At 40.3% G+C, this 24,172-nt stretch overlaps 1 protein-coding gene across 5 annotated transcripts in view; it reads right to left on the minus strand.

The window, feature by feature from the left end:
• cdc14a (cell division cycle 14A) overlaps positions 1–24,172 on the minus strand; it is a 75,052-nt gene that overhangs the window by 24,593 nt on the left and 26,287 nt on the right. For all 5 annotated transcript variants that reach the window (XM_033027904.1, XM_033027901.1, XM_033027902.1 and 2 more), the window contains exons 6-11: positions 20,702–20,768; positions 18,763–18,825; positions 18,151–18,238; positions 14,082–14,312; positions 11,995–12,133; positions 3,374–3,536 (exon numbers count right to left, since the gene is read on the minus strand). In XM_033027904.1, coding sequence (XP_032883795.1) covers positions 3,374–3,536; positions 11,995–12,133; positions 14,082–14,312; positions 18,151–18,238; positions 18,763–18,825; positions 20,702–20,768 — 751 coding nt within the window. The remainder of the gene's footprint in view (positions 1–3,373; positions 3,537–11,994; positions 12,134–14,081; positions 14,313–18,150; positions 18,239–18,762; positions 18,826–20,701; positions 20,769–24,172) is intronic.

Genomic DNA, 24,172 nt, shown 5'->3' on the forward strand with positions numbered 1-24,172 from the left:
TAGTTGGAATCAAGAATATCCCTGGAGGAGTTTTATACATTTTGGTTTCACCATGTAGAAATTACAGCTGTGTTTATACATAGTCCCCCATTTCAGGGCACCACGTTTGGGAAACATGGCTTCACAGGTGTTTGTAATTGCTCAGGTGTGTTTAATTGCCTCCTTAATGCAGGTATAAGAGCGCTCTCAGCACCTAGACTTTCCTCCAGTCTTTCCATCACCTTTGGAAACTTTTATTGCTGTTTATCAACATGAGGACCAAAGTTATGCCAATGGAAGTCAAAGAAGCCATTATGAGACTGAGAAACAAGAATAAAATTGTTAGAGACATCAGCCATACATTAGGCTTACCAAAATTAACTGTTTGGAACATAATTAAGAAGAAAGAGAGCACTGGGGAGCTTACTAATCGCAAAGGGACTGGCAGACCAAGGAAGACTTCCACAGCTGATGACCGAAGAATTCTCTCTATTATAACGGAAAAACCCCAAACACCTGTCCGACAGATCAGAAACACTCTTCAGGAGTCAGGAATGGATTTGTCAATGACCACTGTCCGCAGAAGATCATGAACAGAAATACAGAGGCTACACTGCAAAATGAAAACCACTGGTTAGTTGCAAAAATAGGATGGCCAGGCTAGTTTGCCAAGAAATACTTAAAAGAGCAACCACAGTTCTGGAAAAAAAGATCTTATGGACAGATGAGACGACTAACATATCAGAGTGATGGCAAGAGCAAAGTATGGAGGAGAGAAGGAACTGCCCAAGATCCAAAGCATACCACCTCATCTGTGAAACACGGTGGTGGGGGTGTTATGGCCTGGGCATGTATGGCTGCTGAAGGTACTGATTCACTTATCTTCATTGATGATACAACTGCTGATGGTAGTAGCATAATGAATTCTTAAGTGTATAGACACATCCTATCTGCTCAAGTTGAAACAAATGCCTCAAAACTCATTGGCCGGCGGTTCAATCTACAGCAAGACAATGATCCCAAACATACTGCTAAAGCACCAAAGGAGTTTTTCAAAGCTAAAAAATAGTCAATTCTTGAGTGGCCAAGTCAATCACCCGATCTGAACCCAATTGAGCATGCCTTTTACATGCTGAAGGAAAACCTGAAGGGGACTAGCCCTCAAAACAAGCATACGCTAAAGATGGCTGCAATACAGGTCTGGCAGAGCATCACCAGAGAAGACAAACAGCAACTGGTGATGTCCATGAATCGCAGACTTCAAGCAGTCATTGCATGCAAAGGATATGCAACATGACTACTTTCATTTATATGACATTGCTGTGTCCCAAACATTATGGTGCCCTGAAATGGGAGGACTATGTATAAACACAGCTGTAATTTCTGCATGATGAAACAAAAATGTATAAAAATGGCCTTTATTAAAATCTGATAATGTGCATTTTAACCACATGTGATGTTTTATTTTACAAATTTCAAATTGTGGAGTACAGAGGCAAATAAAAAAATGATTTGTACCACAATGCTTGTGCCAAACATGATGGCACGATCAATTCTTACTCACATAATCCACATCACTGCCTATCTATGTGCCTGTCTATATGTCTCTTAAATGCCACTATTGTATCTAACCCACCAGCAGCACGTTCTAGGCATTCACCACCCTCTGTGTAAAAAACGACTCATATATCTTTTTTTAAACCTTGCCCTTTTCACCTTAAGGCCAAGTGCTCTAGTATTTGATATCTTCATTCTGGTAAAAAGGTTCCAACTGTCTACCTTATCAATGCCTCTAATAATTTTAGATACTTCCATCAGATCTTCCAGCAATCAGCAATCCAGGGAAAACAATTCAAGTCTGTCTAATCTCACCCTTATAGCTATTACCCCCTAAACTAGGCATCATTCTAGTAAAGATAGACATAAAGTGTTAGAGTAACTCAGCGGGTCAGGCAGCATCTTTGGGGGTGGGGGGGGGGGGGGGGGGAAAGGACAGGCGATGTTTCCAGTGGCGACCCTTCTTCAGACTGAAAGTAAGGGGCGGTGTCAAGAGGAACTGGAGGCAAGATTAGGACAAATCAGGGCCGGCAACAAATGACCTCAGGCAGGGTGGTGCCCTAGTAAGCCATTTGCTGACTAGGTATGATGTGATCTCAAGAGGGATATAATATGGTGAACTATGAAACTGGTTAATTGACTAAGAAACATTTGGGCTGTATGACTATCTTGAAACCTACCACATTTTCTCTGGCCACATGAACAAGTTATTTTTCATGCCAATTGAACAAATGGAAAAAAGTCTGGCATTTTAAAAGGACCTCTCGTTCATGATGTGCATGAAGTATTTTGATGTATTGCGACTTATAATTTAGGATGTGTGACAACCATTTCTTATAGAAAAAGCATGAAAATCACCAGATAATTTTCTTTAAACATCAATGGCGAGGTTAATTCCTCTGCTCTTCAAAATAGTCCCTTGGGCTCTTAAGGCTTTGAAGAGAACACACAAGCCCTCATTTAATGTGTTCAAGAAGGAACTGCAGATGCTGGAAGATCGAAGGTACACAAAAATGCTGGAGAAACTCAGCGGGTGCAGCAGCATCTATGGAGCGAAGGAAATAGGCGACGTTTCGTGCCGAAACTCTTCTTCAGACTGAAACCCTTCTTCACCAGTCTGAAGAAGGGTTTCGGCACGAAACGTCGCCTATTTCCTTCGCTCCATAGATGCTGCTGCACCCGCTGAGTTTCTCCAGCATTTTTGTGTACCTTCAGCCTTCATTTAATGTCTCTCTTGGCAACTCAGATAGTGCAGCACTCGCTACTAAAAGATGATTTTAAAGTGTCAAGTATTTAAATGTGCTATGTACTGACAATAGAACAATGAATTTCTTATTTGCAGCAGCATCAGTTCTGTAAATGCAATGTACACAAATATAATAAAAATCATTAATAACCAAAGTAACAATCCCAAAAATCCAGTCCTTAGTACATTCAAATTTAAGTGCAGACTTACATTTTTGTGCCAATTTATTGGTGGGCTTTAAGAATGAAACTCAGACATGAAAGTGCTACCATCTGAATTACAGCAAACACTAACAAAAATTATAACTTGAAAACACTTGTACAAAGTTATTATTATTATTTTTTTTTTTAAATTCTTACTACAATCTAACCGATGACCATTATCAGTCACCAACGATCAATAGGATGGATATTATCACATCTAACAGAATCAAAATGGGATGTTGTATTTGATTTGCACCCTGTTTACACAAGAATGATAGATCTTTATTTTTAAGGAGCATTCCAAGCCAAAGGGTACCCATCTACATGCTGATGAAAATGCAGACTGTAGAAATTATCACGGCTGTGGTTATAATCTGAACATCCTTACCTCGACAGTCTTGTCTACGGAATGCACCTTCATATTTCCACCAACAGAGAGACTATCAATGCCAGAGATGATCCGTGATAACCCAGTGCATTCTCTATCCATAGAACGTCGTTTTTTCAGAGACCTGTAAATATCACCTTCAAGCCACATGTGACCTTGTTTCCTGCAGACAAATCATAGAGGTCTAAATTGTTTCTCAATGCTTTTCAAACCAGTACACCCAAATAAACAGGAAGGAAAACGTCATGATACAATTCAAGTGTTGCAGAATCAAAGTTGGTGGTTGAACTGAAATGGGCACAAACCAGTTCTCACAATCTTGAAATGTTTCCCTGTGGATTTTGTCATTCAGCAGATGAGAAGCTAACAAGCTTAGTACTTACGAGATACATACCCACCATTGATGGGAATTTTACCTTGTTTTATTTTCTCCTGACCTTCACATTATTTCTAATATAGTTAAAATGTATCCCTACAATATATTTTAAATTCACCTTCCAAAAAGTATAATATTTTTGAAATGTACCTTCCTTTTTATGCAAGCAGAATAGATGTTAGAAGACTTTTGAATAAACTTGACTAAAAAGTTGTAGCTACCTGAATCACATGCACGTCGCTAATGACCTGCATCTTCAGAATCTATGCCCAATGATAAAGGGCATAGATAACTGTTGCTGGAAGTTAAAATGGCAACCTGGTTCAACTACATTGTGGCCTCCATTCACAAGTCAAATAGGTTCAGAAATATAAAAATAAAACAAATGCAATGAGATAAATGAAGATTAAGACTATAAAAAAAAAAAATTGGTAGAAATTTGTGAACGCATCACTCGGGAGTATCAGTGGCTGACAGCAAAATTAATATTAAAATTAAGAGTTTGAGCTAAAAGAACTCAGCTCTAAGTTTAGTATATTTGAACAATTGTATATATCCTGAAGAGTTTTCATTTAGTTCCTTTCAATGGATCAGTAGTCAGCCTTTAAGAAATAGTGCTTCAATGCCAATGCCATTCAATGGTCTACAGTTTGGTGCTTTGTGTTAACGGTAATTCCCAGTAAAATTAGGCATTCCCAAAGGTAACTTTTCCAGCTTTCTACAACTTGCTTGTTCATTGTTCAGAAGAATTGGGGTGGAATTCAAACAAGGATTAATCATCCTTTTCTAAATAAATGCTCCAAATAATTTTGAAATTATAGTTTTCATGATGGAACATGGGAGAAAACATAGGAGAGGTATATGCATGCATTGTGGAACGGTGATAATTAGTAGTTCAAAGTTTCAGTATAAGTGCAGCCATATTGTCCAAAAATCCTACTTGTTCAATATGGTTTCTATATACTTCATGCCACCAGCTTTAGTATGACGAGCAGGAACATAATCAGCGTTCTGGAAATTAAAAATGACCCATCGACAACACTCCAGAAAATTTATACTTATTTTGAATTAGCAAAAGGCCGAACAGCAAAAATTTACCATTGCCACAAACTATCCTCATTCTTCACTCAAAATATAATGACATAATTATAGTGTTCACTAAAATCTCCCAGTTACTTTCCTGCTTAAAAAATATTTCACAAAACATTATGTGATAAGCTCCTAAATCAGATTTAGACTGTGATTAATTTCTGAAGGCACAATTAGTAATTTTCATGCAATGGATAGGGACTGTGAAGTACATGGAACCGGCATCACAAGTTCATGAAAAAGTAAACTCTTCTTTAGCTCCCTTGGGAAGAGAGTACATGATAAGCCAAACATTACTTTAAACAGTGTAGTTATCAAGCTTCACACTGAATACCAACCTTTTCACAAATAATTTTCTTTCAAATGCAATCCTTAAAAACCATACATAGCCTGCAATCAAATTATTTATTATGGTGAATTGTTTATGTTGTGGCACATTGATTATTAACGAAAGTTAATGTGCAAGGCTACAAAAAAAAGGTTGAAATACTTGGAATGGGCATGGGCATATAGCTTGTAAATACTCCTGTGCTGTAATGACTAATAATGCTTGAGAGTTAGGAATTAAATGTTGCAACACATCAGTAACGTGAATAACATTGCCCAAGACGACATTGGAGGTTCAACCATATTTTGCTGGAATAAGAAATTGAAGATCGAAATACAATTAATGTAGCTCCATGCAACATCATGTTTGTTTCCACTGCTTTCAACTTCTTTTATGCTCGGATTAGTCAAGTCAAAATAATAACGATTAACACGGAAATATAAGAAGGAATACCCACATTCCATATGTTTATGCCAGAGAAGCTGGATAGAACAGACTCTGCTAACTGAAACGTGCAATGTGAACGCAGTCTGGCACCCTTCCGGTACTACCATCATCTTTTGTAAATCATGTGAAATACCAACTAACACATAAAATATGAAATTGACCTTCATATGCCATTTTAGCACAGACAGATATGCATTCAGGACATCCACAGTCTTACAGCACAATTACAATTTTAAACTTGATTTACTATGCAATCTTTATTTTTAATGCTTTCATTAAATTCTTTGCAGAATTTAGGTAACTTGGATTATTACATCATTTGCCCGTTGAAACTGCAGTCAGCAGGCTCGCAGCAAGCCTCAAACTTCATAAAGCTGTGCTCTTCATAATCTGGAACTGGCATTTCTCAGATCCCTGGAACATTCTTCCATAATGGTGACAATTTGCCAAACTGGTAGAGTCTGTTGGAAGAGAACTTGGAAATAAGTTACCCTTGGACCTTTTATATGTGTTGAACGGATAACCTTTGTAATATTGCTCTTTTTAAATGGTCTAGGTGAATACTTTGAGGCTTTTTCTGTTTAATTCTCTGCTCTAACGTCTGACTTCAATGGACAATATTTATCTGTATGAATATACTTTCTTTTTGCTTCTAATTCCTGCTTTAATTAGGAGAAAATAGTTGGCTCATAGGACCTCATCTACTGCATCCGCTGTCGTAGATGTCACCTTCTCTACATCGGCGAGACCAAGCGAACACCTCCACGCAGTCTATACTAACCAACCTGATCTCCCGGTTGCCCAGCACTTCAACTCCCCCTCCTATATTGAATCGGACCTTTCTGCCCCGAGCCTCCTCCATTGCCAGAGTGAGGCCCAGAGTAAAATGGAGGTACAACACCTCATATTTCGCTTGTATAGTTTACACCCCAGCGGTATGAACATCAACTTTTCAGGTAGTCCTTGATTTCTCCCTCCTTTCCTCCCCCTTCCCACATAGCCTACAGTCTCCACCTCTTTCTTTCTTTTTAGCAGCTCCCCCCGACATCAGTCTGAAGAAGGGTCTCAAGCCGAAACGTCGCCTACTCCTTTTCTCCTCAGACGCTGCCTCACCCGCTGAGTTTCTCCAGCATTTTCTGTCTACTAGCTCATAGGATGTTGATTTTGCATTTAACTTCAAATTTTGTGCAATTCAGCATCCCAAAAGACGGTGAATTAGGTAGTCTTTATAGACAGGATAACATTATGTTTCAATCTTACTCTTTTATTGCATCCGCATAGAACACTTTATAATCCGTCACAATGTTTTATATGCAAAACGGCTTCTGGTAACTCACGGCATGGTGGTAAGTTAACTCTTTAAACCATTTAGTTACACTATCTAGAATTTTCTGAATTCCTTGTCAAAGACTAAAAGGGCAAAAAGAGGTTTTACATGGCTATTTTATTTCCATTCTACCACCATGACTTCCCTAAGGTTAGGAGGATCAATTACCTTTTTTTCTGGAAACAATTCCGTTTCCTCACCAATAGATACATTTTCAGTCCAAGGAGTAAAAAATGCTAAGGTACCATATAACAATAGCGTATATCATATGAGAAATATAATTACTATGGGCGGCAATATAATTACTACTGTGGATGGCATGGAGGCGCAACAGCAGAGTCGTTGCCTTACAGCGTAAGAGACCCGGGTTCAACGCTAACTAGGGAGGTGCTGTCTGTACATTCTCCCCGTGACCTTCTCCAGGAAGCTCAGGTTTCCTCCCACGCTCCAAAGGCATACAGGTTTGTAGGCTAATTGGCTTCGTATAAATGTTAAAAGTAAAATGTTTCTCGTGTTTTTAAGGATATTGTTTGTATGCGGCGGTCGCTGGTCGGCCCAGACTCTGTAGGCCAAAAAACCTGTTTCCGCACTGCATCTGTAAATTAAACTAAAACCAAACTACTATGCAAATAGATAGTATCTTTTTGAAAATCAAAAAAAACCCTGCACATGCTGGAAATCTAACCTAAATACAGGAAATGCAGGAAAGAAGCAAAAAAAAAAAATACTGGAATAACCGAGTCAGGCAGCGCTCTGTGGAGGTAATGGTCAGATGATATTTTGGATCAGAGCTGTTCTGCAGACTCGGGTCGAGTCTGGGAAGAGAAGCAGAGTTAATATTTCATGTCGAAGACCCTTCATTGGTGTTTTGACAAATGGCCTTTAATCTGAAACGTTAACTCAGTTTCTGTTCCTATGGGCGCAGCCTGATTATGCTGAGCATTTACAACATTTTCTCGTTTCATTTTATATGATGACTTTACGTCATCACGCGGCAGCCTCGCCAGCAGTATGTCCGTCATTTAACCCTTTTATTATTTTTTAGTGTGTTAAAAGTATGTTTTATAAGGTTTCTTAGTCTTTTCTATGTGGGGGATGGGAGGGGAAAGAGGAGAAACAGTTTTCTCAGTCGCTTCCTTGTCGGAGATGTGTCTTTTCTCCGAGTCACATCTTCGCGCCCCCCCCCCCCCCCCCCCCCCATCTGGATTGGTCTTTCCTACCGGAGACCGACCAGAGCTTCAGCAGCAGCGCAGCACTGAATTCCATCGCGGAGTGGGCGATGCCTTACCAGGGATCGCAGTGTGGAGCTCCGGAGTGTTGGGCCAGCTGCTTTAACATCGTGGAGCTGTAGTTTGCGGAGCTTCTAGCCACGGGCGGCACTGACTTTAACATCGCGGAGTCCTGGGATCCTTCGCTGAGGGTCGCCAGTGTTCAAGCTCCATCCAGCTCGGCCTGTGGATTTTGGGAGCCGGGGTCTCTGGTAAGAAGTGGCCGATTCGGAAACTCCAAGACGCTGAGTGTTCTTCCGTTCCGACGTCGGAGTTTCATCATCCCGGCGAGAGGCCTGAAACATCGGGCCACCCGTAGTGGTGACTGCGGAGGGCTCAAACGCCCCGACCACGGGTGAACAAAGAAGATGACTGAACTTCATTGCCTTCCCTCACAGTGGGAAACGTTGATTCCACTGTGGGGGATGTTTATGTTAAATCCTATTGTGTATTGTGCTCTTTTATTTGTATGGCTCTATGGTGACTTAAATCTCATTGTACCAATTGGTGCATGTGGCAATAAATGTAACTTGAACTTGAACTTGGTACTCTCGGAATCTTACGTCAGGAATAGCTCATCTTCAGAGCTTGTAAGCAATCGACGATCTTTCCAATAAGATGATCCTGCAATGTTCTGCTAATTTGGAAAGATCGCCTATTGATATTGCCATGATGCTTTTTTTTTTTTTTTAATCTTTGACACGATTATAGCTGCCAGCAATGGAGACTCAATCTCTTGGATTTGGTTGAAAATATAAAGATGGTGACATGTCATGAATAAATACAGAAAATAATAAGAGACCAACGGAACAGCACCTTCATAGAACTGGAGTAAGAGCAGAAAGATGTTACATCAATCTTACACAAAACTCTAGTTAAGACCACAATTGAGACAACCGTATGTTGTTCTGGATACTATGTGAAAATCAGAACTGATTTAACAGAATAATACCTGTACTCCAAGTTAAATAACTAGGAGTGAAGGCAAAAAGATAGGGTTGCAATCACCGGATATTACAATGTCGAAGAGAATATTTTATTGAAATTTTGATATAGTAACCTTGAGTCTGGCAATATATATGTCTTCAGTTTGGGTAAATTGCTGAATCCAAGGTACCAGACAAATAATTGCTGAATCCAAGGTACTAGACAAAAAATGGGTTTGATACTGACCCTGGGTGCTGTCTGTGCAGAGTTTGCACGTTCACCCTGAAACTGCAATTTCGTTCAGACTTCGGTCTGAATGACAATAAAGGCTATCTAATCTAATCTAAACAGCATGAGAACCCTTTGGGTGCTCAGGTTTCCTCCCACATCCCGAAGTCATGCAGGTGTGCAGGTTAATTGGCCTCTGTAAAATTTCCCCAATATGTAAGGAGTGGATGAGAAAGTGTTCTAACATAGAACTCATGGACAATGTGGTCTCAGTGGGCCGAAGGGCCTGTTTCCATGCTGTATCTCCAAGCTAATCTGGTGGTATAGATGATGAAATGAAACATTATTTTTTATTAGCTGGGTAATTGAGGACTGGTCTTAAAAAGTAGAATCTAGCCGTTTGGGAGCGAAATACCACGGATTGGTAAAATTCTGGAGTGCACATCAGCAATGTGTCAGAAATTCAAGAGAGTCAGGGGGAAGAAGTGAGTTAATTGTGGCTATTACTGAGAAGATGCTTAGGAAACTGAAAGGTTTGAAAGTGGATGTCACCTGGACCATTTGGACTGCACCCCAGGGGTCTGAAAGAGGTAGCTGTTGATATTGTGGAGCCATTAGCAGTGATCTATCATGAATCACCAGTCAGGAACGGTTTCAAAGGAGTGGAAATTACAAATGTGACTCAACTGTTAAGAGGGATTTGGGCAAAAAGAAAGAAAATTATAAGCCAGTTAATCTAACTTCTGTGGTTGGTAAAATTTTAAGAGTTTAAAATTTACCAATTTACACAACATTGCTAAGTCCCAAACACTGCTGTAATTTCTACATGGTGCAACCAAAATGTATAAAAATGTCCTTTATTAAAATCTGACTGTGCATTTTAACCACATGTGATTTTTTTTCTATTACAAATCTCAAATTAAGGAGTACAAAGGCAAATAAATAAATGATGGATCTTTGACCCAAACATTATGGTCTTCACTGAACAGCCCGTTCTTTCACTACTTCACAAACCTTACAAATGTGCAGTACACTTTGATATCATAAGTGGGGATATAACTCCAACAATGTCACCTGCAAATGTGGTATTGAACCACAAACAATGGAACACCTGCTGAATTGCCCTCAACCGGAAAACCGATGCACAGCTGCCGATCTCACTGCCTGCAATGAAGATGCTGAGAAGTGTGTTCAGCTCTGGCTAAACAATATTTAATCTTGTGATGTGGACTCGATAAGAAGACTTCGATATCACCTTGTCCTCTAGTTGCTACTTCTTTCCCCCATCTGCGCTTCTTTTATTGATCTGAACACCCATACATTTTTTTTAGATAAAGGATGACAGGCAGAAGAAACGAGGAAAAGGTGAGGAATAGATTTTCAACTATCAAAAAAAAACTTAATTCCCTTGCTTGATCTAGCACTGACACTCGTAAACCAGAAAGTGCTTTAAAGTATTTTTAAGCTAAAAGAATATTGATTGTATGAAAGTATATAAATATTTAAAGCTCCATCATCTCAACCAAAGAAATATATGCAAATAATGATCAAGTCTAGCCATTGCATAAAATAATGATTACAACAATTTCTCAACTGACAGGCCGCCTTCACTTTCCCATTACCAAGATTGCTGGGATCACAGACTTTGAGGAAGGCGGTCAAAGTACAGTAAACCCTCGTCTTAACGGACCCCTTCATAACAGATATTGGTTATAGAGGACGGGTCTGCCAATGCAACTCTACCACTGTGCCTCCTGTCCTCTTTATGACATCCTTTTGTCTCCTTTTCACCTCTAACCTTTGTCACTCACTTTACCGATCTGCCAAGCAAACCCCATAAACTTTCATCACCTGCCCACTCTTTCAACAAATATTGCATGACCTGCTGAGTTCCTCCAACACTTTGTGTATTTTGCTCAAGATTCCAGCATCTGATGTTTGTCCCTCCACGTGTCAAAGGCCTTGCCAAACTCCATATAGGCAATGTCTACTGTACTGCCTCAATCCTCTTGGTAACCTCTTAATATAAACCCCAGAGATTTCAAAGAGTTTCCCTTGCACAAAGCCATGCTGACTAACCCAAATCAGTTCCTACCTATCCAAGGCTAGTCCATAATAATTAGGATTCACTTTCCCCAATTCAAAATGTATCTGATGCATTCATCTGTTTGCACTTGGGTGGCACCAAATTTTAATTCCTGAACGTTTAAAGAGGGAAATTTCCAGCCAGATGCATCAAAAAATCTGAAGCTGTTGATTAGCAATCTTGAATTACTGTAATGATTGCACAGGATGAATCAAAACATTCCTGCTTTGAAATCATCAAAGCAGGTTTTAAAAGTTAGTTCTTATCTGCACAAGAATGGCATGAAACATCAAACTCCAAATAAACCAAGTGAATTTAAGAAAAAAGCATTAAATGATTCAGCATGAAGGCAGTAATTATATTTATGTCTTACATTGCAATAACAGTTGAAAATAGATCAAATTCTTAGCAGACTTATAGCAAATTTCAACACTTTTCTTTGGCTCCACAGGGTACAAGACTATTTGCTCTCTCATGATGTACAACAATGCTTTCTCCTGTGCTATGTAAAATATTTTATATTACAAGATAAACTTGTTACTTACTCCTCCAAGAAGTGCTGCTGTGGACCAATTATGGAACCTGGTCGACATATTCTGATCCATCCTATGGCTTCTGCTGCAGTGAATCTGTAGTGTTTCATTATGTAACAGGCTATTAACGTGCCTGTTCTTCCTAAACCAGCTGAAATAAAGTAACATTTGTTATGTGTGTACTTAATTACATCAGCTTTTCATTTCATACAAATCAATTAAAAAAAACTAATGTTCAATTTTGATCAATTTTTGCTAAATTTGATGATTTAACTTTTGCCTTTCTGTGGAATATTTATCTTATGAATTAACACAAATGGCCACATTATACATCAACTACTATGACAGTGCCTCTTTAGTGCTTGAACCATTCCCAAATCGATATGATACATTTTGGCAACATTTCTTAAAACACATGGGAGCGAATATACAATCAAGGTTTGTCAACAATTTAGATCCACGATAATTTGAAAATATTTAAAAAGCATCAACTCATCTGCACAGCACTCCCTCAGCGTCAGGGTAGAGGGGGAGAGAGAGCAACAAACTAATTCAAGTAAGCCCATGCTTGTTTTGAATTCTTAAGATGCCTATCTAATTCTGTAATTTGTAAGGGCTGAACAGTATATGGAAAAAAAAGAATCCAAAGAAAGGCATCTTTGGTACGGCATACTTATTGTATATAATGTCAGCAATCATACACACATTCCTCAGAAGTATTACATGTGTTTGTATCAATCTAAATGACAATTAGCCATCAAACAGATTCTAAAGAAGACAAATTAAATTCCCATTCCCATTAGGACCAAATGGCAATAGGTCTCTAAAAATTGCGAATCATCTCAATTTGACTGAACAGTCCATTCATTTTTGCTTTAAATGAGACTAGTAAATACAGATAAATTAGCATCAAATGTTTCTTTTGAAAATTTCTATTATCAAACAATGAGTTTGTTATCAAAGTATCACTTAAAAAAAAAAAGGAAATCTAGAACTTTTAAACTGATCATTTGTAATTCTACCTCGTTTTCTCTTATTTTACATGTGATTAATTTGAGTAGGTATAATACATTTCAAGCCAGTAAAAAGCAAATTTAATCATCAACATAAAACAATGTATACTTCTGCTAAGGTTTTTAAGGCCAAATTGTGTGAAGACATGTCCGTAATGCAAAGAATCACAGAAACAGGCCCATGATCCACCATGTCCATGCCACCGTTTGCCCAATACACTCATCCCATTTGCCCACATTAGGTCCATATCATTCCATGCACTACCTATTTAAATGCCCATCTAAATGTCAAGCGGCTGTTGTTATGGCTCATGTTGTAGGCCCTGGTCATAGTAATTGTATCCTATTCCATCATCTACTCTGGCAGCAAGTTCCAGATATCAACTACGTTCGATTTCTGAAAGAATTCCCTTCAAGTCCCCTTTAAAATGGAGGGAGATCCTCTCACTAAACTATGCCCTCTTGTTTTTGATATCCCTACTGAGAAAAAGATTCTGATCATCTATCCTATGCATGACTTTTATAAATGTTATATACCTATAAACAGATCAGCCCTCAGTCTCCTTCGCTCCAGAGAAATCAAACCCAGCCTATCTGATTTTTGCCCACAACTACTCTAGTCTTGGTGACATCCTGATGAATCATCACCCAGGGCAAACATATCCTTCCTACAATGTAGTGACCAGAACTGCACTCAATACGTCGAATGTCAGATCAACTGCACACAATACTTCAGGTGTCAGGTTTGACCTGTTATAAAATGGTTAACATACAAATGCTAAGAACACACCAAACTCAAATCACTGGTTACTAGTTGAGGGTGTGAATGAGTAACCAACAATTAATACACACAGCTCAGTGCTTTCCACATAGTATTGAAAAACAGGGTTAACTGGAAGAATAACATCAACATTTTGGAGAACTTGCAGATCCAGTCTGCTTTTCCGTTCAGAATTCCGAAAGGTCTGAATGACAATAAAGGATCTATCTATCTATCTATCCATCTTTCAAAAATGAAGACAAGTATAGAGGAAATAATCATAATAGCTTACAAAAGTAATGGAATTATCACTTCATAGTCTATACCTTTACAATGTACAGCAATAGCACCTTCCTCATTCTCGCATATTGTTAAAAACCTTTTCACAATGGAATCACTTGGTGTACTGCCATCGACAAAGAAGAGGTCATAGTGTTCAAACCCAGCGTCTGTAAAGCGTTTAGCGTCATAGATTTTCTTGTTAAGCCTTATGATTGTGGTAACACCATGTTTCCTGAAGTATGGAAAGTATGCTTCTGGTGCATGGAGAGGATAACCTACGAATTGTTAACAAAAACACAAGTTAATTTTAATGAAGAACACAACATAAGAAACAAAGCAGTAGGCCATTCAGTCCGATCGGCCATTCAAGAAGATACATGATTCATCCTTTACCGTGACAACAAATTCCAGTACGATCCACACCCCCCTCAATTCTGTTAATACAGTAAACTCCCAGTATAACGGGTCATGGGGGGCACTGATGTCCGTTATTGTCGATTGTTCGCTATATCTCATCAAGGGTTTATCATTGTGTTTAAGAAGGAACTGCAGATGCTGGAAAATCGAAGGTACACAAAAAAGCTGGAGAAACTCAGCGGGTGCAGCAGCATCTATGGAGAGAAGGAAATAGGCAACGTTTTGGGCCGAAACCCTTCTTTAGACTGTGACAAAGTGTTTAAGAAGGAACTGCTCCACTGCGAAATCTCCTCAAGGTATGCCTACTTTGAAAAAGTTCTCCTCCTCCCTCCAGAGACAGTTTCACAGCAGTCTGAAGAAGGCTTTCGTCCCGAAACATTGCCTATTTCCTTCGCTCCATAGATGCTGCTGCACCCGCTGAGTTTCTCCAGCTTTTTTGTGTACCAAGGATTTATCATTGTATAAGTAGTAAAAAAACAGCTGCAGTTGCTGGTTAATACACAAAAGGGCACAAAGTACTGGAGTAACACAGCAGGCCAGGCAACATTGGCGGCCATAGGCATGGGTTGGGAGGTGGTGACAGCTGTGGCTGGGATCATGATGGTGGTAGGGACGGCCTGGGAGCAGCGAGCTTTGTGGCAGCGACTAGAGTGGTCTTGTAATGGCCAGGGTGGTGGTGGATGCTGTCTGGAGCAACCTGGGTGCGATTGGCGGTAGGAACAGCCAGGGCAGTGGCGGAAGGTCCCAGGGAGGTAGCGCAGGCCTGGGTGGCGTTGGTAACCCGGTCTGGCAGTGAAGGCCAGTCCTGTATAACCAACATTTGTTATAAAGAGGTCTGTATGAACTAGGGTTTACAGTATTTAAACATTTGATTGAAACCATTTCCCCCTAATTTCCTATAAAGGCATCTGATATTAAGAGATCAAGGCTTCTTCAAAATAGTGGATTGGATTAAATACTAATTTACTAGAAAAGATTTTTTAAATATCAATTTTCCCAAATGCCATTCATGAAAAAGAATTGTCCAACTGAACTGATCAACAAGATACGTCATACTGTGCATTTCACTCAAGCCACTCAGAGCAAACACAAAATATCCAACCACTTTGTCCATCATGGTATTTAAGGGAAACAACTATTGAAGCTATTGAAAACATTCATGCTATTGAAAATAAACCTGGAACGGCTTTTATCTCACCCAAAATCCCTCAAGTATATTCTGATGCAATTTTACTTCACAGAAGCAAAAATTAAATAATTTCAAATTAAAAGTTGTGGTCTTGGCACCAATTATACAAAAACATGAGTACAATTTCCCTTGAAGTTATCCGTGCACATTTTACTATTATGCAGATTCTTAAGACAAATGGAACAAAAATGAACTTTTACCAAGATATTACCGTCTACCCTCGTTATTGTAGACCTCTTTATTAAGGGGTTTCGGTAGGAGACAGAGCGTCCCACAGTAATCACACACCACTGTCTCTTTAAGAACACAGGCTGCAAGTTACACTGCAGAAGGTCATTGAAATGGACAAAGCAATTGCTTCAACCAACACTTGTGCAATGATTATTAAACAATGTAACAAAGAGCCTTTTGTACTGTAATAAAATCTGAAGCAGGTTACCAACCCAAAAAGTCACCTATCCATTTTCTCCAGAGATGCTACCTATCCTGCTAACTTACTTTAGCATGTTGTGTCTGCAAGGTATTGTTAGTTTGCAGTGACAAAAATCCAATTTTAGTTGTTAAAAAGCACTTTGTATCTGAAATCAACTTTTCACCGCTAAGTGATTGCAGCGTAACCTTACTCAGGTACAGAGTACAATTGCCAATAACGGACACCATTCCCCACCCTCCCATCATGGTCCTTTATAACAATGGTTATCTGCATTAGCAACTGATCATTGGTAATAATTAATACAGCTATTTATGCAGCAGTGCCACCTATTGCCCAAAAATTAAATCGCGAGTCAATCATAAATGAAACATTATTTTACTAGAAGTTGCATGTGTATTAATGTTTAATTAACAATATGACAAAATAACAAGAGAAAGAATTTTGCAGTTGTTTTTACTACAAGTTATAGCTACTATCTAGTCTTGATTTAAAATGTATATCCAATTTGAGTAGCAAGCAACCGATAAATAAATTCAACATTGTAGAAGCCATGGGCAGCACCCAGATTCTGAGAGTGCGGGTGAACGCAGCCCAACTTCAGTTTACATTAAACCGAATTCAGATTGAAGTGTCCACACCCGAAACATCACTCATCCATTCCCTCCACTGCTGCCGCCTGACCGCTGAGTTACTGCAGCACTTTGTGTTTTGCTCAGGAATGCGGCATCTGCTGTTCTTTGCATCTCTCTTTGGGATATCAGTTTATCCGGCTTGAATTAAAAATCAGAATCAATTAAGGGTAGAATGGTGGATGTTGTTTGTGTGGATTTTAGTAAGGTATTTGAGAAAGTCTCCCATAGTAGGCTGATCCAGAAAATTAAAATCAAAGTTACAGACAGACATAGATCAGCTACAGATATGAGAAGAGAAATGGCAGATGGACTTTGGAAGGTCATATGCAAGGGGAAACGTTCAATTAATAGCGTGATAATTCAGAGCATTGATGTACCAAGGAAAATTGACAACCTCCCTCACAATCCACATCCCCGCCAACTTTGGTGTCATTTGCAAACTCACTTACCAAAATTTCTAAGTTTACGTCCAAGTCATCTATATATATCACAAACAGCAGAGCTGCTAGCACAGATCACTGCAGAACTCCACTGGTCCGAGGGAATTTGGGGTTCAAGTCCACAACTCCCTCAAAAGTGGCAACAAAGAAGCTTAAGTGGCAACAAAGATGGCATTTAGTATGATTGTCTCCATTGATCGGGACATTGAGTACAAGAGTCAGGAAGCAGATTTATAGGACTTTGGGTCGGCCATTTTTGAAGTATTGTGTGTAGTTCCGGTTGCATCTATATTGCAAGGATGTGGATGCTTTGGAAAGGGTGCAGAGAAGGTATACCATAATGACGCCTGGACTAGGGGTATTAGCTACAGGGAGAGGTTGGACAGATGTAGATTATTTTCTCTGTAACGCTGGAGTTGAGGGAGACCCGATAGATAGAATTATAAGAGGCATACATAGGGTAGAGTCAGAATCTTTTTCCCAGAATGGAAATATCAAATACCAGAAGACATTGCTTTAACGAGAGTGGGGCAAAGTTCAAAACAGATGTGCGGAGCATGTTTACTTTTCAGAGGGCAGTGCGTGCCTAGATTGCACTGCTGGGGGTGGTCATGGAGGCAGAATCGTTAGTGGCATTTACAAGACCTTTGGATAGGCAGGGAATGGGGGAATGTGGTTTATGTGTAGGCAATTAAGTATATGTCTTGGCATCATTTTCAGCACAGACATTATGGAGAGAATACCTGCTCCCATGCTGTACTGTTCTATGTAATCAACATTAATTCTAACCAGCCCCTCATTACATACTCAACCTGCAAACAGTAGTCCTTTAAAAAATACCATAGAGCACTGTAACAATAAAAAAATGTTTGAAGAATGAAGTCCAGCTTGAGCAATATACAGTAATTTGCAAAACAATATTTACAATTTGAACTTGGAATACTGCATTCCTGAGTAAATCAATATAAAATCTTAAAATCCGCTTTAAATTATTTGCCTCACCATTTTCAACTTTGCTTTTTGGATGCGGTCCACTGAAGGCCAAGAATTTGCCACTGATAATCCAGTTAATATCACCATTTTCAACACGCTGCAGAGAAGAAATGCTCGTCAAGAACAAGACTAAGGCAATATCTTTCCAAATGTCATACGAGAACCACATATCCAGTAGAAGGAATGTACAGATTTTAAAAATTGACCGTCATATACATAGGTTATATTATAACAAGAAGCCACGTTCCATATGTACTTAATTAACTGCAAAATGATTTGGATATAACGGGGTTGTGAAAGATCTATAATTGTATGTCCTTTTTATATGATCACTGGCTTCCATTTATTCTGCAGCCAGTGTGATGAGATACGCAAGCAATTGAGATTTCAGAGCCATGTTCCAATGTTTATGAGTGAAGAGGCACACTTAGTGGGTAACAGCAAAATTAAAACAGGTAATTATCCAATAATTCATCTGTCTGTAGGATCAGAATAGACTGCCAGACCTCAGCAGTAATTTATCCTTTCATAAATTACACCCACGAATAATTATCTAATTTACTTCGTATTAATCTCATATAATATGAATGTTCTACAGAATAGGAAAGGGGCACAACTTACCTCATAGTGCTCATATTCATCCACATCAAATTTTTCAAAATTAAGAAAGCCATGATGCAAGGCCTGAAAAAACAGGAATCAAACATATTCTGAGCACTTGTTCAAAAATAATTAACATAAACGCACAATTTAAAAGTGTAACAAGCAAAGTTCTCAATCAGACACAAAGTGTGAAAGAATTATAACCAGCCTGATAATTATTTGTGCTTTTAATATGCATCCATCATCCAGAAAAAATATGCAAGTGCAGCATAAAAATTATCTCATGAAATTTTAAACATGCTGTGAATTTGTTCCCTTGCAGCAATTACATAGTCAGAGTCATACAGAGGGAAACAGGCCCTTCCACTCAACTTACCCATGCTGACCAAGAAGCCCCATCTTCCCTAGACCTACCTGCCTGAGTTTGGCCCGTGTCCCTCTAAACCTTTCCCATCCATGTCCTTGCCCAAATATCTTTTAAGTGTTGTTATAGTACCTGCCTCAGCAACCTCCTCTGGCAACACGTTCCATATACCTACTGCCCTCTGTATGGAAAAAGTTGCCCTTCAGGTTTTTCCTCAATATTATATGCCAGAGCTATCATCTACCCTTTTTGCCTTCCTGATTTCCTTGTTAATCATGCCCCTCATTTCCTGAAACTCCTCCAGGGATACACTTGATCCCAATCTGCCTCTACGTGTCCTATCCCTCCTTTTTCCGACCAGAGCGTAAATTTTTCTTGTCATCCAAGCTTCCTTATTCCCCCCACCTGCCTTGCCTAAAGGGAACACCTGCCATCATACTTATAAAATTGTTCCACTTTCGGGATGTTCCTTTGCCCACAAACAACGTACTCCCAATCAACTTTAGCAATTTCCTATCAAACACCATCAAAGTTTAGTTTAATTTAGAGATACAGCGTGGAAACAGGTCCTATGGCCCACCAAGTCCGCACCGACCAGCGATCCCTGCACATTAACACTATCCTACACACACTAGGGACAATTTACACTTATACCAGGCCAATTAATCTACAATCCTGTATGTCTTTGGAGTGTGGGAGGAAACCAAAGATCTTGGAGAAAACCCACACGGCCACGGGGAGAACGTACAAATGCCGTACAGATAGTACCCATAGTCGGGATCGAACCCGTGTCCCTAGTGCTTCAAGCGCTGTAAGGCAGCAACTATACCGTTGCGCCACCTCAAAATTGCCCCAATTCAAAATTAACTCCCTGTTTTTATCCATAACTATTTTAAAAAGCAAATTTCACCAAAAGGTGGATTATTTGTTTCTTGCATTGGACTAATTATTCTATCTGTGACCAATGTTTATAATTTAGATTGACATTTCAATGCAATATTTTTCAAAAAACATTTAATTTATTTCATTGCTATTTGTACTTGGACTTTAGAAGTATTTCCAGCCACAATACAATATCAGTTGGAAATATTTTAATCCCTTCTGAAAAGAGACAAGAGTAGGCATTGTCTGCACATTGCAATTTGACCACTGAGATTTGAATGACTTTGGGTCTGGAGTATAGACAATAGTCATATATATGCTTCATATTCTGAAGATTAGCTTCACTTCCATGGGAACTCAGTAGTAGGTGAGGCACACAATTGTGGCAAGGAAAGATAAATTAATTGGAACCACCATTCAACTTTTATCAAGACCAATTTTTCACTCAGACTGGTTTTATCAAACCCATTGATTATTAAAATGAAGTCCCAAGAAACTGCATATGCTGGAATCCTGAGTAAAACACAAAGTGCTGGAAGAACTCATAGTGTTAGTGTATGGGGTAATTGCTAGTCGGCGCAGCTCGATGGGCCGAAGGGTCTGTTGCCATGCTGTATATCTCTGAAGTTACATATGAGCAAATATTTTCCTCTAAATCTATATCACAAAATTAAAATTAAAAAAGTAAATCAATGTAAATGGGTCACTTACCTGATTGATTGCATGTAAGCAATCTAGAATTGTTAGATGGTAGGTGGAATTTCCAAAGGAAGCATCTCTACAAAACAAAAACAAAAAAACAGAATGAAATTCTTTTAAAAGTATATCAACAATTTTCCAAGTAACCACTGGTCAAGTGCCCGGCAAAAAACTTATTGAAAAAGGTCACAAGGGGTGGTGGGAGAAAGGTCTACACATTGGGGAGGGGTGGAAGAGAATAAGAAGCAGGTTCTGGGGTTTAATTAAAATTTAGTTAAAGCCATTTAGTCTCCCCAAGAAGAACTCGAGGTGCAGTTCTTCGCAGCTTACATGTGGCCTCACTCTGGCAATAGAGGCAGCTCAGGGCAGAGAGGTCAGCATGGGAATGGGAATGAAAATGGCAAATCTGAAGTTCCCGCAGGTCTTAACGAACATCTTCAAGTGGATAGTACCTGAAAGGAAATAATCTGCAGGGCTACATGGAGAGAGTACATGAGTGAAACACTTTGGATTGCACAGAGCTAATGCAGACTGAGTAGACATCCATTCACGCACACTATTGTGATCAGATAAAATGAACCTACTCCAGCCTCCAATATTACAGCAACTCTGATCATGGTGTCAGCACCACCTGCCTCCATCAACAAAATGCTGGATGCTTCTGTACACTCTTGAGTACATTAATGATTCAACTTCCACAGATCACTGTGTTGAACTCCAAAGATTTGCTTCATTTCTGCCCCGAAGGGTGATCCCTGTATCCTGAGGTGATGCTTCATTCTTTCAACTAGTGAGCACTGACACACCTACCTACAGTGGAAATAAGGCTTCTTAAAAGCCAAAGCCTTTATTTCCACTGTAATTCCTCTGAACAGCCTCAAATATAGCAACCACACTACCCCCTCCCCCTTGCCAACAAACATTTTAACAATAACACGGAACTGCAGATGCAAAGATTACCAAAAAAAGACAAAATGCTGGAATAACCCAATGGGTCTGGCAGCATCTCTGGAGAACATGGATAGGTGATGTTTTGGGTCAGGACCCATCTTCAGACTGATTGAAGGGAGGGGGTGGGGCTGGAAAGAAAGCTGGAAGAGAGGAAGGGCAGAACAGAGCATGGCTGGTAATAGAACACAGGCGAGGGAGTTGGTGATAAGCAGATCTTTGGGCAAAGGAAAGGAAGACGGGTGTGAGCTCAATAAGGATAAACAACTGCAAATTGTGAAAGGCAGAAAGGGTAGAAAAGTTGCAAATTGTGTAACCGGTGGAAGGGGAGTGGAGAAACCAGTGCCTGGTCAGCCAGGGTTCAGTGGAAGGAAATGGGGGTGAAGGGGGTCTCAAGGGAGATGGGAGAGAGGGAAGGGGGCTGTTTGTGGGTTAGTTACAAAAACATGGAGAATTTAATCTTTAATCAATCTTGCAAGCCACCCAAGCAGAACGTGAGCTGTTATTCTTCCAGTTTGCCTGTGGCCTCATTCAGACAATGGACGAGGCATTGCCAGAATGAGGCCACTGGCACACTGGAGGAACAGCACCTCATATTCTGCTTGGGTAGCTAGTAGCTAATATTGAATTCTCCAATTTTAGGTAACTAACGCACAAATAGCCCCCTTCCACCTTTCCTTTTTCCTCACTCCCCATGCATCCCTTCCACTAGTCACACAATTCACAACTTTTCTACCCTTTCTGTCTTTCACAATTTGCAGCTTTATAATTTTTGGGCTTACATCTATCTTTTCATCCTTGGTCTTTGTCCAATAATCTGCCTATCACCCCCCCCCCCCCCCCCCCCCCCCCCCGTTCACCTATTACAGGCCATGCTCCATCCTGCCCCTCCTCTCTTCCAGCATTCCTTCCTGTCCCCATTCAATCAGTCTGAAGAAGGGTCTCAACGGGGGGCGGGGGGGGGGGGGGGGGGGGGGAAACTGTTTAAAATCTCTTCCCTGTCCGGGAGACCCGACCTTTTCCCTGTCGGGTCTCCGTTGTCGTTGGGGCCTAGCACCGTGGAGCGGCCTCCAACCTGAACGACCCGGGGGCTCGGGAGACTGCGGAGACTGCGGAGCTGCGGACTACTCACCATCGTGGGGCTGGCCGGCCTCGGAGCGTGGGGAGCGGTGGTGACTCGCTGCTGCGACTCGACTCCTGGGGCTCGGAGGCTCCAGCAACGCAGCCGCAGGTCCGGTGGACTGGGACATCGGGAGCTTGCGGGTCCGGGTGGAGAGAGAGATCGCTTCCCGGAGCTCCCGCAACGCGACTTCTCCAGCCCGTGTCGCGGTGTTGGAACGACCCGGAGCGGGACGTACATTGCCCGGCACGGCTTCATGGCCGTGGGACATTCCAGCGCCCGCCGGGGGCTCCAACATTGTGACTTTTAGACCGGGAGCGGGGCCGTAAATCGCCCGGCACGGCCTAAAATGGCCGTGGGACTTATCATCACTGGCCTGGGGCTTGGACATCGGGAGAGAAATGGAGAACAGGGGAGAGAAAAGACTTTGCCTTCCATCTCAGTGGGTTCACTGTGATGGATGTTTGTGTGAATTAAATTGTGTGTATGTCTGTAGGAAATTGTCTTTGTTTGTATGGCTGTGGAAACGGAATTTCGTTTGAGCCTCACTGAGGCTCAAATGACAATAAATGGTATTGTATTGTAACACAAAACATCACCTATCCATGTTCTGCCTGACCCACTAAGTTACTCCATCATTGTGTGTCTTTGTTAACTTAAATTTAAAAAAATTCACATTCAGTAGATCATGACTAACTTAAAATCACTCTTTGGCATCCCTCAGTGTGGGAAGAAAGAAAGCCAAAAACACACCTTTAGTTGTAGACAAGAATTCAAGTGAAACATGAAAAGGAAGGAACGGTATATGCGTGGCAAATAAACGGAATATAACGGTATATACACGGTAGCTCACAACCCAGCAGTATGAATATTGATTTATTCAAGTAGCCCTTGCTTTTCCCTCTCTTTGTCCCTCCCCTACTCTAGTTTTCTGACTAGTTTCACTGTCCTCCTGATTAATTTTACTGTATGCCTCATTGTCACCTTCCCCTCAGTCCACAATGAACTATTCTACATTGGAATTAAGGCACAGAGGAAACAAAATCACCATATGCATCAATTAATATATTGCAACCATCCATTGAAATAAATCAATATAGATTCCCATCATTACAACATGCACATTTGTAATTTGTCCATGAAATGTTCTATATACTGTATTTCCCAGCAATGAAGATGCTATTTTTTACCCAAAAATAAGGTAGAAAAATGTACCTGCGTCTTGGAGGCCGAAGGTTAGGTTGTTAGCCAAGAAAGATAGGCTTCACTATCCCTCAGTACAGCAACATCAAGAACGATGTTGCTGTACTGAGGGATAGCCAAGTCTATCCCTTATTGCTGGCAGCTGATGGGAAGTGGCTGTAAAGTGGGAAGCGACTGTAAAAGGACAGTGCCACTGGGGGGGGGGGGGGGGG

This window comes from Amblyraja radiata, chromosome 10 (genome assembly GCF_010909765.2).
Source record: "Amblyraja radiata isolate CabotCenter1 chromosome 10, sAmbRad1.1.pri, whole genome shotgun sequence".
In the NCBI taxonomy this organism is placed as follows: domain Eukaryota; kingdom Metazoa; phylum Chordata; class Chondrichthyes; order Rajiformes; family Rajidae; genus Amblyraja; species Amblyraja radiata.